Source organism: Papaver somniferum, unplaced genomic scaffold, assembly GCF_003573695.1.
Source record: "Papaver somniferum cultivar HN1 unplaced genomic scaffold, ASM357369v1 unplaced-scaffold_22, whole genome shotgun sequence".
NCBI classification, from domain to species: domain Eukaryota; kingdom Viridiplantae; phylum Streptophyta; class Magnoliopsida; order Ranunculales; family Papaveraceae; genus Papaver; species Papaver somniferum.
Genome location: NW_020632152.1, coordinates 689,895 through 702,979, shown reverse-complemented (window position 1 = coordinate 702,979; position 13,085 = coordinate 689,895). Strand labels below are relative to the sequence as shown.

Sequence of the window (13,085 nt, the reverse complement as noted above, 5' to 3'; positions counted from 1 at the left end):
ACCATTTCATTCTCGTATTCTCAAATATTAATCCACGCTAAGCATGTCATTTGTTTGAAAAATGCGTGAATATTTTTCTTTAAGCTTCTCATAAAATGTTTGAATTGTTGAATGTCGGTGAAGAGCAGGGGCGGACCTATTACTGGACTAAAGGAGGCTTTAACCCGGGTAATCTTCCCAGTCCACAAGCCAAAAAAAAATAAAAATTCTGGTCGACCAAGGCTTCTAGCCCGGACCTTACAAGGAAATTTATCCTTTCTGAGTCCGTTCCTGGTGAAAAGTTCTTATAAGATCTCATTTTGGTTTTGGTTTTAGTTCGGGTCATGTAATTAGTTCGCAAAGAATTAATAGTTTCCCGACCTTGTATTAATATAGAGGTATATTAAAAAAGATGATTTCTTTTACTGGTTCACTGTATGTAAATGCTATTGGGTTGTGTATACATATTAATAATTCTAATACACAAATATATATTGTACATGTATCTATATATATTTGTACGATCAAAAAGATCTAATCGTGTTCGACAAGTTGGAAACATTTTGATTTTAACACGAAGGTGTCAATGGTGATGAGGTCTTATGCATCCACAAAGTAAAAATGCAATAACAACCTAGACAATTACATATTTCTTTCAAACAACTATTAATAAATATTTTATTTCATTTTAAACTCTGATATAGCAGGATCTATAATTTTCCAATATAATGTCGACTATTAATATATAGAGGTAAATTCCTTATGGCGAGACTAAAATAATTTATTAATATTAAAATATGGATATTATCACCATTTATAATATGGATTACGGTTTTACATTAATATATAGAGTTTATTAATATATGGAGTTTTTACTGTAACAAAATTTATATCTTATCTGGTAATGTACTAGTCGACTCAATTCGATGATATTAGAAGTAAGAGTATACAAAATACAGAGGGGTCTATTCTTGTAAGACTATGGTGGTGGTTGTTGCTTACTTCCAACCAGGGACGGAGGCATGTGAGCGCAAATGGGGGCGCTTGCACCCACTGAAATTTCAAATTTAGTAAGAATAGAGTTGGTTTTTCCGTAATAATAGACTCTTGTGGGTGCAAATATATATGGCACACTTGAAGTTATATATTTTCAAATGGTCAAAGTTAAAACTAATAACCATTTTTTTTATTACTCCACCGAGTAGCTTAGACTGGTTTTTTATCTTCACTGAGTCACCGACAATATCTCTTTGGAGACCACGAAAGAAAAAAGAGAACCTCTTCTCTGCATCTCTTCGACTCTTTCGCAAGATATTATTAGTTAGCTAATGATACCGATCACAAATCAGGTGAAGGTGAAGCTTAACCATGATTTCCTTTTTATTCTATTTTCAATTCTGAAGTATATGCCATCGTTTGTTTGGATTTGGTTATTTTTATTCTTTTCTTAATCAAAGAAAAATTCCTCCTCTCTATAATCATAGTTTACATAAATATACTGAGATTCGTTAAAATACTAGCTAATCCATAAGTAATCAGAGTCACCCTTGTTTTTTATTTGAATTTTTAGGGTTTTCTCAAATTTATTTATTTTATTCATATTGTTCTTAATAGAAGTATGAAGTATCAATGTTCTGTTTTGTTTGATTTTTGTATATTTTGTTTGTTTACAATGTTCTAATTGAAGCATCAAATCGTCAATGTAGGTTTACGCATCCAATTCCGTGATTTATGATGAAGAAAACTCAATTGTCGATGGAGAGGTTTTACAAAAGGAAGGCGACAGTTGATTTATCATCGCCTTCAAAATGAGGTGGATCAGGTAGTGGCAGTACAAATGAACTTGGTGAACTTGCTTCTTCTTTACCTACTGAAGTGAAAAGATTAAAAGAAAGTGATGCGGTGAACTTGTTAACTGATGTTGAATTGGAAAACCTCCCTTCGGATCCAGGGCTTCGAAAACCGATTATGGATTATCATCCAAATGTTAGAAACCAAGTTCGAAGGGCATATTTGCAGAATGGGCCGTGCCAGCCTAAAAATCATAAATTTCCTAATTCACGGAAAGGTAGAAAGTTCAATCATTCTTGGTTCAAAGCTCATGAATATTGGCTAGAATACAGCATATCAAAAGATAGAGTATATTGTTTATGTTGTTACTTGTTTAAATCAAGTGGTGCTAATAACTTTGCTGATGAAGGATTTTGTACTTGGAGTAAGAAATCAAGACTGCAGGTTCATGTAGGAGATATAAATAGTGCTCACAACGAAGCTCGGAAAGCCTGTGAAGACTTGTTAGATGAAAAAGTACATATTGACACAACACTTGTTAAGCAAACAGATGAAACTAGAAGGCAATATGGAATTCGTTTGAGGGCTTCAATACAAATTGTCCGAATACTTCTAAGACAGGGTCTTGCATTTCGTGGGAATGACGAAGGTGATGATTCTGCAAATCGGGGTAATTTTCTTGAGATTTTAGCATGGCTTGGTAACATCAATGTAGAAGATTTGCAGCCTTATATTATGGAAAATGCACCGAAAAATATGAAATTGACCTCTCCTGATGTTCAAAAAGATATTACAAGTGTTTTTTCATTTGAAATAATTGCTGCAATTATTCGAGACATTGGTGATTCATTCTTTTCAATGCTGGTTGATGAGTCTAAAGATATTTCGTCAAAGGAACAAATGGCTGTCGTTTTACGGTATGTGAAAGAAGGACGTGTTATTGAGCGCTTTGTTGGGATTGAACATGTAGCTACTACCACTGCCCTCTCACTCAAGAAAACAATCGCTAATTTCTTTTCGAGGCATAATTTAAGTTTTTCCCAGTTGCGAGGACAAGGTTATGATGGGGCTAACAACATGAAAGGTGAGTGTAATGGCCTTAAGAAGCTTATTTTGGATGAAAATGAGTCTGCATATTTTATTCATTGCTTTGCTCATCAATTACATTTAGATGTTGTAAATGTAGCGAAAAAAGATCCAGAAATCAAGGATTTTTTTTCATTAGTTACTTGTGTGACTAATGTTGTTGGAGGATCACCTAAACGCCTTGAAATACTTCGAAAAATAAAAGGTGCTGAAATTTCTGAAGCTCTTAGCAACAATGAACTTGAAATTGGGCGAGGTTTAAACCAAGAGTCGAACCTCAAGCGTGCTGCGGATACAAGGTGGGGTTCGCACCAAAATACTTTAATTAGCTTGATTAATTTGTATTCAGCTGTGATGGGTGTACTTAGATCAGTTTCAAAAGATAAAACTTCTGATAAGAGATTTGAAGCTAGAGGTATTTTGGTTCATATGAAGTTATATAATTTTGCTTTTCGTCTTCATTTGATGAAAAATATTATGGGAGTTACAAATGATTTGTCAGAAGCTTTACAAAGAAAATACCAGGATATTGTGAATGCCATGAAGTTAGTTCGGATTTGTAAGACAAGACTACAAGAGATGAGGGATAATGGTTGGAATGATTTACTTAGTGAAGTATCTTCATTTTGTGAGCAGCATAAGATTAAGGTTGTTTGTATGAATGATTCTAGTTTAGGTAAAGGAAGAGCAAAACACAATGTCCAAGAAAACAGCAACGAGCATAAATACCGTATTGGGATATTTAATGCTGTTATAGATTTGCAACTAAGAGAATTGAATGATCGCTTTACTGAAACAACTACGGAGCTTCTTCTTTGTGTAGCTTGCTTATGTCCGAGTGATTCGTTTGCTGCTTTTGATAAGGACAAGTTGAAGCGCCTTGCAGAATTTTATCCAAAGGATTTTTCTGAAATTGACATTGTATTACTCGATGGTCAAATTCAAAACTACATTATGGATGTGAGAACAAGCACTGAGTTTTCAAGTTTGAATGGAATTACTGATCTTGCCCGAAAAATGGTGGAAACAAAGAAAGACAAGGTATATTCAAAGGTTTATTTACTGTTGACATTGGCGTTGATCTTACCGGTTGCTACTGCCAGTGTAGAAAGACTCTTTTCTGCTATGAAAATACTGAAGACTCGATTGCGTAATAGAATGGGTGATGAGTGGTTGAACGACTGCTTACTTGCATATGTTGAAAAAGTAATAATGGATAGCATCGTCAATGACATTATTATGAACCGTTTTCAGATCATGAAACCACGCAAAGGGAGGCTGTAAGTTGGTACTTGAGTATACAATGTGAAATGGGGGAGATGATATAACATAGATTAATTAGCATCAGGTAGGGTTTACATGAATGATTTATTTTCTCCATCTTTTGGGCAGACTTATGGTTATGGGTCTTTTGATTTTTGAAGTTGATGTAGAGATGAGTTCATCTATTTTGGCGAAAATGGTAAGCTTTACATTTTTGTATATAAGTATATTAGTTGTAATGGGTTTGCTAGCTCGTTAAACAGTCATGCTTTTGAACTCCTTTCGTCTTTGTTGCAGGTATCTCAAACTTGGATTCAAAGGACAAAACTCGCATATGCAAATCATAGTCTAGTCATGTAATTTACTTTGTTGAGGAGAAAGTTGTGCTGAAAATGCTTTTGGAACTAAATTGCAGTGGAACTTGCGCACAAAGGCAAAAATTTCGAACGACGTTTTTGATTCAGTTTAAAAAAAAAAATTGTGAATATTAGAAAATTTTTTTCGACCCCACAACCTTTAAGTCCTGGCTCCGTCCCTGCTTCCAACCCACTTAAAGGCGAGTCCAACGTGTTATGTGTTGTTTTGTGTCTTGCCGGAGATTAAGGCGTCCCGCATTATACCGTGTTTGATGGCGTGTTGTGTTGTGCCAGAAAAACAATAGTGTTGGGCCACATTGTGATGGATACGATAAGATTGTGGCGCCAACGAGAGTTTCGAATTGGTAATTTGGCTTTTCGTGTTTAGTTTCAATATACGATTAAGGTAAGTATAATCGAGGCCGGCTCTCACCTATAATCTTCGGAATGTCCCGTGAATGATGGTGCCATTTATCAGATAATGTTGATTATTTTCTTCGGATGTTATCTTCAGTGTATTTGTCTGTCAACTGCGATGACGGGCCATTTTCATTATCGTCTTCAACTTTTTCTGTTTAGTATTTAATGAATTTTAACGCGATTCCTTCTTCATTAATATTTTTCTTGTCTCTAGACAGAACCAATTGGCCTGCTTGATCCTCTTAGTTTTCCATACTCCATAGTGTTACCTGCACCACGAATTAAGTTGGTGGCCAATATAGGGTTTGTTGTTGTTTTGTGTGTCGACTACTCTGCTTAGTATTATTGCTAATGTATTCCTTTTCTTTCTCCATCTCTTTATTCTGTAAGTTGATTAGGTTGCGTCAAAGATTATTGTTATCGTCTAGAGATTTTGATTTTTGACAGATAAAATAATGATATTGTTTGTACCAGATATTTTGCACCATGTATGGGCTAATGCCAGATCAGATACCGTTTGTGGAGTAAAAGTGGGGTAGTGGTTAGTAGTTATCGAAATAGTGCAAGGACTAAAAAATATTACAGAAAATGGGTTAAATTAGGGCTGTCAATGGGTACCCGTTACCCGGAACCGGACCCGAGAGAATAGGTCCGGTTCCGGGTCCCAAAATTGGACCCATTAACAAGTTAGGACCCGACGGGTAATTACCCGATTGGACCCGAATCTAAACGGGTCTGAACATGTAATACCCGATGGGTACCCGCGGGTAACGGGTACCCGGTTATTCATTCTTTTATCCCTCTTTTTAGAAAAATTACAAGTATTTTGCTAGTTTGGTTTTGAATTTTTTTTCTCATTTTTCATTTCTTCTTACATTTAATCTTTATTTAGTACATTAATAAAGAAATAATACCAAATTTTTATAGAAATAAGTTTGATTCAAGCAAAAAAAAGGAAAAGACATCAAAATTTTGAACTTTTATGTGTGTTTTCTTAATACCCAACGAGTACCCGGAACCGATGGGTACCCGGGGTTTTAAACGGGTCCGGTTCTGGATCCACTAATTTAGGAACCGGACCCGGAACCGCTAGTAACCGGACCCGACTTTTATAAATAGGGTCCGGATCCATTGATACCCGGGAGGACCCGGACCCGTTGACAGCCCTAGGTTAAATGGACCAAAACTCATCAAATATGGTTGATATGTACTAGTAAACTATTTGTCTGGGTGAGATGGACGATAAAAACTTAAATCTTAAAGTTACCATTGTGTTCCTAAATTTTCTTTCTTTATCTATCCTCTATTTCTCCGTCGCTCCAACATCAACCCAATTAGGATATCTAAATGTTCATCCTAGGATGAAGTCACATAGCATACTTGCATCATAAAAACGTCCACGCCAATATCATACTCGTATCACCGATCTTCGTCGCTCCGTCTCAAGTTTTTCCTTTAACAGAAGAAACATGATACAATTTTGGATTCAGATCTGGAATTAACTCATGACGATTTTTTGATGCGAAATCGATGATCGATCTACTATAAGGCTCTACTCTAATATTCTTAAAAGAGGTAAGATTGATCCTAGTTTTTCAGTTTGATTCTAGGGTTTTTAACTGATTTTGAAACGTAGATCAACTTTGATTTTGATTTTAGTTGATTGTAAGTTTGATTTGAAATGTGATTTGTTTTTCGTTAATTTGGTTTCTAGGATTTTTAGAGTGAATGTTTACTTACTGTTCTCTTACAATTCCTCGCTTTCCTTGTTTAATTTGAGAGATGATATGTATAAAGTTTAGTCTGTTTATGCACAATATTGAGCTCCTAAAACTCTCATCTTTGAACGCATAGCAGTTCGTAACCCACGGGTTTTTGTTTTCCATTTTTTTATTAGGTTCTACTATTATACATGGACTAGTACTTTACATAGGTAGATGGCAGTGGACCTGGTGGTTCAGTAGAACATGTAGATATCTGATTTTGTTATGTGATTTCATCCTGAATTTTCTTTATTTGTTTATCAATCTCCCCTGAGTTTTTAAACTAGGATGAAACTGATTTCATTATGTTATAGATTGGATTGAATTTTTATTTTATTTTTAAACTAGGATGAAACTGATGTCATCATGTTTTAGATTGGGTTGAATTTGGTTTCACTCGTGTTTAAACTAGGATGAAATTGGTTTCATCTTGGTTCCACCCATGTTAAAACCAGGATGAAAATGGTTTCATTCTGCCTTAACTTGGGTTGAAACTGGTTTCATCTTGTTTAAACTAGTTCATGTTTCATAAACTATGATATCCTAATATAAGCTTTGCTTGGTTCAGTATCAATTTACTAGAGTGTTGCATTTTCCTGCTTTTTGCATTTTTCCAATGACATGGACGTTGGGATCAACATATTCACACAATCAATTCCACTACATTTTTGCGTAAGAGCATGGATTGAATTTGGTTTCATCATGTTTAAACTAAGATGAAACCAGTTTCATCATGTTTTAGATTCAGTTGAAACTGGTTTCATCATGTTTTACAATATAAAGTTTTAACATCGCACGCGACAACATGTTTTAGATACTAAACTGCACTAAAGGCCAGAATTGAGTGACTTGTTTTCTACCTTTAATTTACTAATAGTTATGTGATAGTGCCGAAGTTGGTGTAGTTCTTGGTTTTCTTTACAGTTATTTTACACGTGGGTGGAACCCTTTTAAGGTACTACACTGACTGCAGCTTCTCATGTACTATTCTTTTCTTTTTCGTTTAAGTACCACTTGTAGGAATAAGGTCTAGAAATTCCAAACCAAATGTTCAACAGTACAAGGGTAACTGTAGTTCTTGGTTGTCTTTTGGGCTATTCCTCTCTGTTTTTAAGTACCACTTGCAGGAATAGGGTCTAGAATTATGTGCATGCTAGTGCCGCAATTGGTGTAGTTCTTGGTTTTCTTTACAACTATTTTGCACGTAGGTGGACCCCTTTTGAGGTATGTACACACTGAATGCATCTTCTCATGTCCTATTCCTCTCTGTTTTGTTTAAGTACCACTTGGAATAAGGTCTAGAAATTCCAAGCCAAATGAAATCTTAAGATTGTTGTTATCCTTTTTTGCATTTGTGTGATTTCTATAAATTCAATGCCTCTTTCAAAGATGAAATTGTGATGACATAGTCCAAATAAAAGATAACAATATTTTAGTCGTACTTCCTTTGATGATTGCCTTGACACATTAGGTTCTGCTGAAGCGTAGCTTACACAGTTGCATCATGAACGATTTGGTCAGTACTCATTTTCGAGATGGAGAACTGCTAATTGAGTGTATTGTTGCTGCTAATTGATTCAGGTAAACAAGAAAGTGAATGTGGTTGTTTGCAGCAGCAGCTTGGTGTTGTGAAGCTGTACTGGTTGGTCTGAGATGATGGCTCAAGTGGTTGCAGTCGAGATGAACAATGCAGGGATACTCTGGTAGTGCTGAGTTTGATTACAGTACAATTTGGCTAGGAACTACAAGTGCAAGGATGAGATGGTGTTTAATGTTAGTTGCAGATGTTGTTTGTGTATGAATGTAGTCGCAGGTGGGATCTACAAGTGCAAGGTTGAAATGTACTTAGTATGCTTGTATTTGAAAGAGAACGTGAGTTGCATGTTTACAATTGATATACAGAAGTTCTAAAAATATGTGTATGTGGAAAGAAACAAAAGGCTTTAAAAGGTTAAGGAGTATTTTAGGTGATTGGTATTTTTTTGTTTTTATTTTTCTGGGTGAAATATCCAAAATGGATAATTGAAAAGTATTTTTTTGATTCCTGTCCATTTAAACAATATCAAAACTTACGTGTCTGTTTCACCCAGGAATTATTATTTTTGGTCTTTTTAACCAATTTTGTGAAAACATTAAACTATATTTCTAATATCTAATTCACCCCAATCAACAACTTCTCCCGACCAACGGAGTACTACCGAAATATTTTTTTCTCTCTCATCATGAAAAACTCAGAAATTACGAAAGGAAAATCAATCACATCTTTGGAAAATCACATCAATTTCAATTCTCAATCACGATTCCAATCTCAGAAACTTCAGTCAAATTACATTTCTAACAAAATCAATCACAATGGAACCTTAGTTATTTAAATTTGTTGCTATCTAATGATTTTAAAGTTCATTCAACCTCTAACCTTAACTTTGAACTCAAACAATTTTCTCAAAAAAATAACCTTTCTCAAAGACATACCTCTTTCAACCAAATCACTCCTACAAGCTTCCTTTCATTCCAAATCTAAAATTCAAAACACACAGAAAACCTAGAGAAAAAATTCAACAACAAGAACACCCAAAACGTAAAAACAATCCTTTTTCCGCTCTCCCTGCTACCCCCTCATCCCTTTCAGCTCTGATTCCTCCCTCCTCTGCTAGTGCCTCCATGAACCTTTCTTTTCTTCCGAGGACTCTTAAGCTTCTCATTAGCCTCCAATTTTGCAGGCACTAATTCAAAAGGGACTATAAATGACAAATAAAGTCTGTTATAAAACCTGATTTATCACGATTTTCATCTGTTATTCGAACTGTTATTTATTTGGTGTGACTCTTTATAAATGACAAACTGAGAATGTTATTAAATATGACGAAAATAATATGTGATTCTAAGTCACAAATAAAATCTGTTATTTAGTATCACGGTTACATAAAATAACGGTTGATACCTGAAAATAATATGTGAACCCTTAACATGTTACATAAAATAACGGTTGATACCTGAAATAAATGAGGCTTTTAAGTACCACGGTTACTGTGTGTTAAATAAAATATCGGTTAATATCTAACAGAGGCATTATCATAAAAATAAAAATACTTCTTTTATTTATGGCTATTTAATTCAGATTTTGTGAATCTGATCAGATTAAGATTTGGTCTATCTAAAATTTATTCTGGACGTGAAACAAAATTTTTAAAAGAACGGTTAAAAATAACTTTTTATTAGTTACCCAAAATAATATTCAAACAAATAGAATCTTTAAATACAATTTCTAAAATAAATTAATAATAAAAATGAAATTAATAACGAAAACAAAGATTCGTCAGCTATCGCGGCCCTGCTTCCTCAGGTGGAAGTCCAGGTTGTGGAGTAACTTGGGTGCTGCCAAGATATTACATTTATTAACAATCTTCATATACTTTTGCATTTTACCCACAATGACTGTACCTTCTTTCCCTACACTGCTAACTGATTAGTTCTGCCATTAGTTCGTCGTTGAGAATCTTCCTTAGATAACCTAGATGCACAAACTCACTTCATGGCTCTTCCCCATCCACTGACATAACAATACAAAAGAGATTCCATTAGTTGATTTCCAACTAACATGAGACATAGAACTGAAGAGAGCTGTACTTAACTAGTTGAAGTCTAGTATTATTCCTGAGCCAATGAACATTCTAATGAAGTGGGATTCACATATACAGTTCCACATATTATTACCTAGATGGCAAGCTTAGCATTTTACGAAACTTGCCCTTCTGACATATCCAGTTCAACAGGCACCACTTCATAAAATCCTTTCAATGCTCATTCGGGATCAGTTTCAACCAAACCTACAACAATATAAATAAAAACTTAGGAGGGGTGAGCTTCAAAAGAATAAAAACAATAATATTGAAGTTCAAAGCAAAATATTCAACTTCAGCTCCTAGGAAAATAGTTCCAATACCTGCAAAATATCTGGTAATTAACTGTACAAAAAATTTGATAGTGAAACTTCAAGCAGTATCCGCGATATAAACCAAAACAATAATCTACACCCCTACTTTAGAAGGAAGTACCTTTAGAGCTGTAGTATTGGTTCTCAATATCAACATCTTGCTCCTCCGGTCCCTCCTCAGAGTATCCTTCGTCATCTTCACATACAACCAAGAAATATCTTAAATGTTAAAAGAACTTGACAAATATAGCACAACTCAAAATGCAGTAACCAGAGCATCCTTAACACATGAATATTTTTATTATTTTGTCTTTAAACTCCATAGAAGAAACCAAGAATGTCTATTAAAATTGATTGCAGGTAATATATTATAATAATCTAATTCAAGAAGGAGAGCAAAGAAATTCGAACTGAGAGAACTAGGTCCGCTAGCTGTAAACCAAGACAGAAATCCACTTCCACAAAGTTATACATGCAAACCTCTTAACAGACATCAGGAGAGTGTTAAACCCTTTCACCGACCTTCCAGCCTGGAACATCCGTCATGATTCACGCTTCTTCCTCTAGATACTTTTTCCATTGGCTGGCGAATCTGAAATACAGTTAGGTAAGATTTAGTCCTGATTTCACAAACAGGTGTGTGATTGGACGGGTAAAGGGGATGGACAGTGTAGATTTCACCTTTCATCCTCCTCGGCTTGAAGCATAGGGGGAATCGCTCTCCGAGAAGCATATTTGTCTTCTTTGGTGCCCTGCATATCAACATTCACATGTATGTGTCAGCACCACCTCTCAGACCATCCCAAGATTGTCCTTAAACAGACAGCTTCAATTCTAGTAGAGTTAAGACAGGAGTGACTAATTGTTCAAGTCCTTAAGAAGCAGCGAACATGAAACTCCCTGGCAAAGAATTTGAGATTGAATAATAGGTGTCCAGCTAAACTGGCACTAACCATAGATAGATATTTTTCCCCCTAGGATAATGGGTTTTACTCAAAGTACACAAGTATCCGTTAACAAACAATATACACCCACATACACACCACAGACAAGAAAATCAAAAGTGTCTAAACAGAGAAAAACAGTATATTCAGATTAATATTAAGGTACTCATCATAGTTGTCAGCTGTTATAAGCACCGATAATTCCATAATGCTCAAATACTTTCGATATGGTGCAGTAAACAAATTATTTTAGGCCACATGTAGATACCACGTGCAATTTGAATTACAGTTTATGCAGATGGAAAATTAAAACAACTGTGTCCAAGACACTTGTTCGAAGAAATGTAGAGACAAATTTTCAATGTAAAACTTGATTCAATAGCATCTTGGTGAATAACAAATATTATTCGTTGAATCCTCTCACCTAAAATCTATTTGATAAAATTCAGGCCCCCTGCACTGTGCTTGAGTTGTACATTGGTCCACTCATTACATATATTATATTTGCAAAATGAATGCACGTAAATTTGCTTAAGCCTTTAGAACCCTTCTGCCATTTTATGTAAACCCTCAAATCTCCATAATGGAATCAATGAAGTGGTACAACCAATGAATTATCCAAAGAAACATTCTCCCAAACAACTTACTATATTTATGAATAGGGAAAAAATTAAACTTATGATCAGGTTATCCTTGACAACCTCATACATTTACCCCAATGAGAAAGCAGTAAAGGTTGCTAAGAAAATGGCAATAGCACTAGGCCCTTCCGTGTCTGGTTCTTCAGCACATCATAAACCTCGACGAATTTAAATCCCTAAACATCAAATCTTCACATAATTGAACACAAAAGCAAATACATGCTTTCAAATTCCTTCAGATACAGAATAAACAAGAACAAAAATTGCAGAATCAAGTAAAAAATAGCAAAAACAAATAACAAGAATAAGGTTTGTACCTGATTTTCACATATCTGATTTCGTTGATGATGAATCCATATCTTGAATCTTGAGATCGATAGATTCTTCTTCCCATTATTGAAACCCTAGGGTTTCAGGAGCAAAGCAACTTGATATAAGGTTATAAAAAAAGGGTTTGCTTTTGATTTTCGCTGGTAAATGGGTTCGATTTTGAGATGGTGTAAGATTTAGATTTAGATTTGATTTGTGAGAGTGAATTTCGATTTTAGAAGAGGCAGACGAACGAAAGATGAGAAAGAGTAGAGGGTTTAGGTCGTTAAGATTAAATGATAAAAGGTCACCCACCGGGGATTTTCCGCCTGATATGAGGCCTAACTAAAAGACTGGACGCTAATATCTGTTGCTCTAGTGAAGCCCAATTATCTTAAAAATCCGATTTCCTACTGGTGAAGAGTTACGACATTTAAAAACTTAGAATTATACGGATGGCTAGCCATTTTTGGGTGCGTCACAGCAGATTGGCGGTGGGCGTATATAAAGAGAAAATATTTGTCGTACATACTCCATGACTTAATGGGTCATTATAAAATTACGCACCTGGTAATTATCACGTTTGAGAATGACGTTTA

General features: G+C 35.0%; 1 protein-coding gene and 1 long non-coding RNA gene across 5 annotated transcripts; one reads left to right on the top strand and one right to left on the bottom strand.

Annotated features, from left to right (window-relative positions):
• The first annotated feature begins 960 nt into the window (after positions 1 to 960).
• On the top strand, positions 961 to 4,479 carry LOC113340524 (zinc finger MYM-type protein 1-like). The gene is made up of 4 exons (XM_026585659.1): positions 961 to 1,003; positions 1,802 to 4,136; positions 4,249 to 4,318; positions 4,417 to 4,479. Exons 1-4 carry the CDS (start codon positions 961 to 963, stop codon positions 4,477 to 4,479), a joined length of 2,511 nt encoding a protein of 836 aa, XP_026441444.1.
• A 5,377-nt stretch (positions 4,480 to 9,856) lies between these two features.
• Positions 9,857 to 12,824, bottom strand: LOC113340660. Of its 4 annotated transcripts, none has more exons than XR_003355590.1 (7): positions 12,495 to 12,824; positions 12,238 to 12,366; positions 11,274 to 11,344; positions 11,073 to 11,184; positions 10,714 to 10,788; positions 10,373 to 10,485; positions 9,857 to 10,208 (listed from the first exon to the last, which is right to left on the bottom strand). It is a non-coding gene; the product is annotated as an uncharacterized LOC113340660 (long non-coding RNA). The 4 variants fall into 4 exon arrangements; XR_003355589.1 differs by having other exon boundaries at positions 12,251 to 12,366; XR_003355588.1 differs by lacking the exon at positions 12,238 to 12,366 and having other exon boundaries at positions 12,495 to 12,822.
• Between the last annotated feature and the right edge of the window lie 261 nt (positions 12,825 to 13,085).

Excerpts from the sequence above, each read along its gene's own strand:
- LOC113340524 (XM_026585659.1), top strand. The coding sequence starts at position 961 with ATGGTGGTGGTTGTTGCTTACTTCCAACCAGGGACGGAGGCAT. Across the intron at positions 1,004-1,801 it reads CCAACCAGGGACGGAGGCAT|GTAGTGGCAGTACAAATGAA; the intron begins GTGAGCGCAAAT and ends GAGGTGGATCAG. Across the intron at positions 4,319-4,416 it reads CATCTATTTTGGCGAAAATG|GTATCTCAAACTTGGATTCA; the intron begins GTAAGCTTTACA and ends TCTTTGTTGCAG.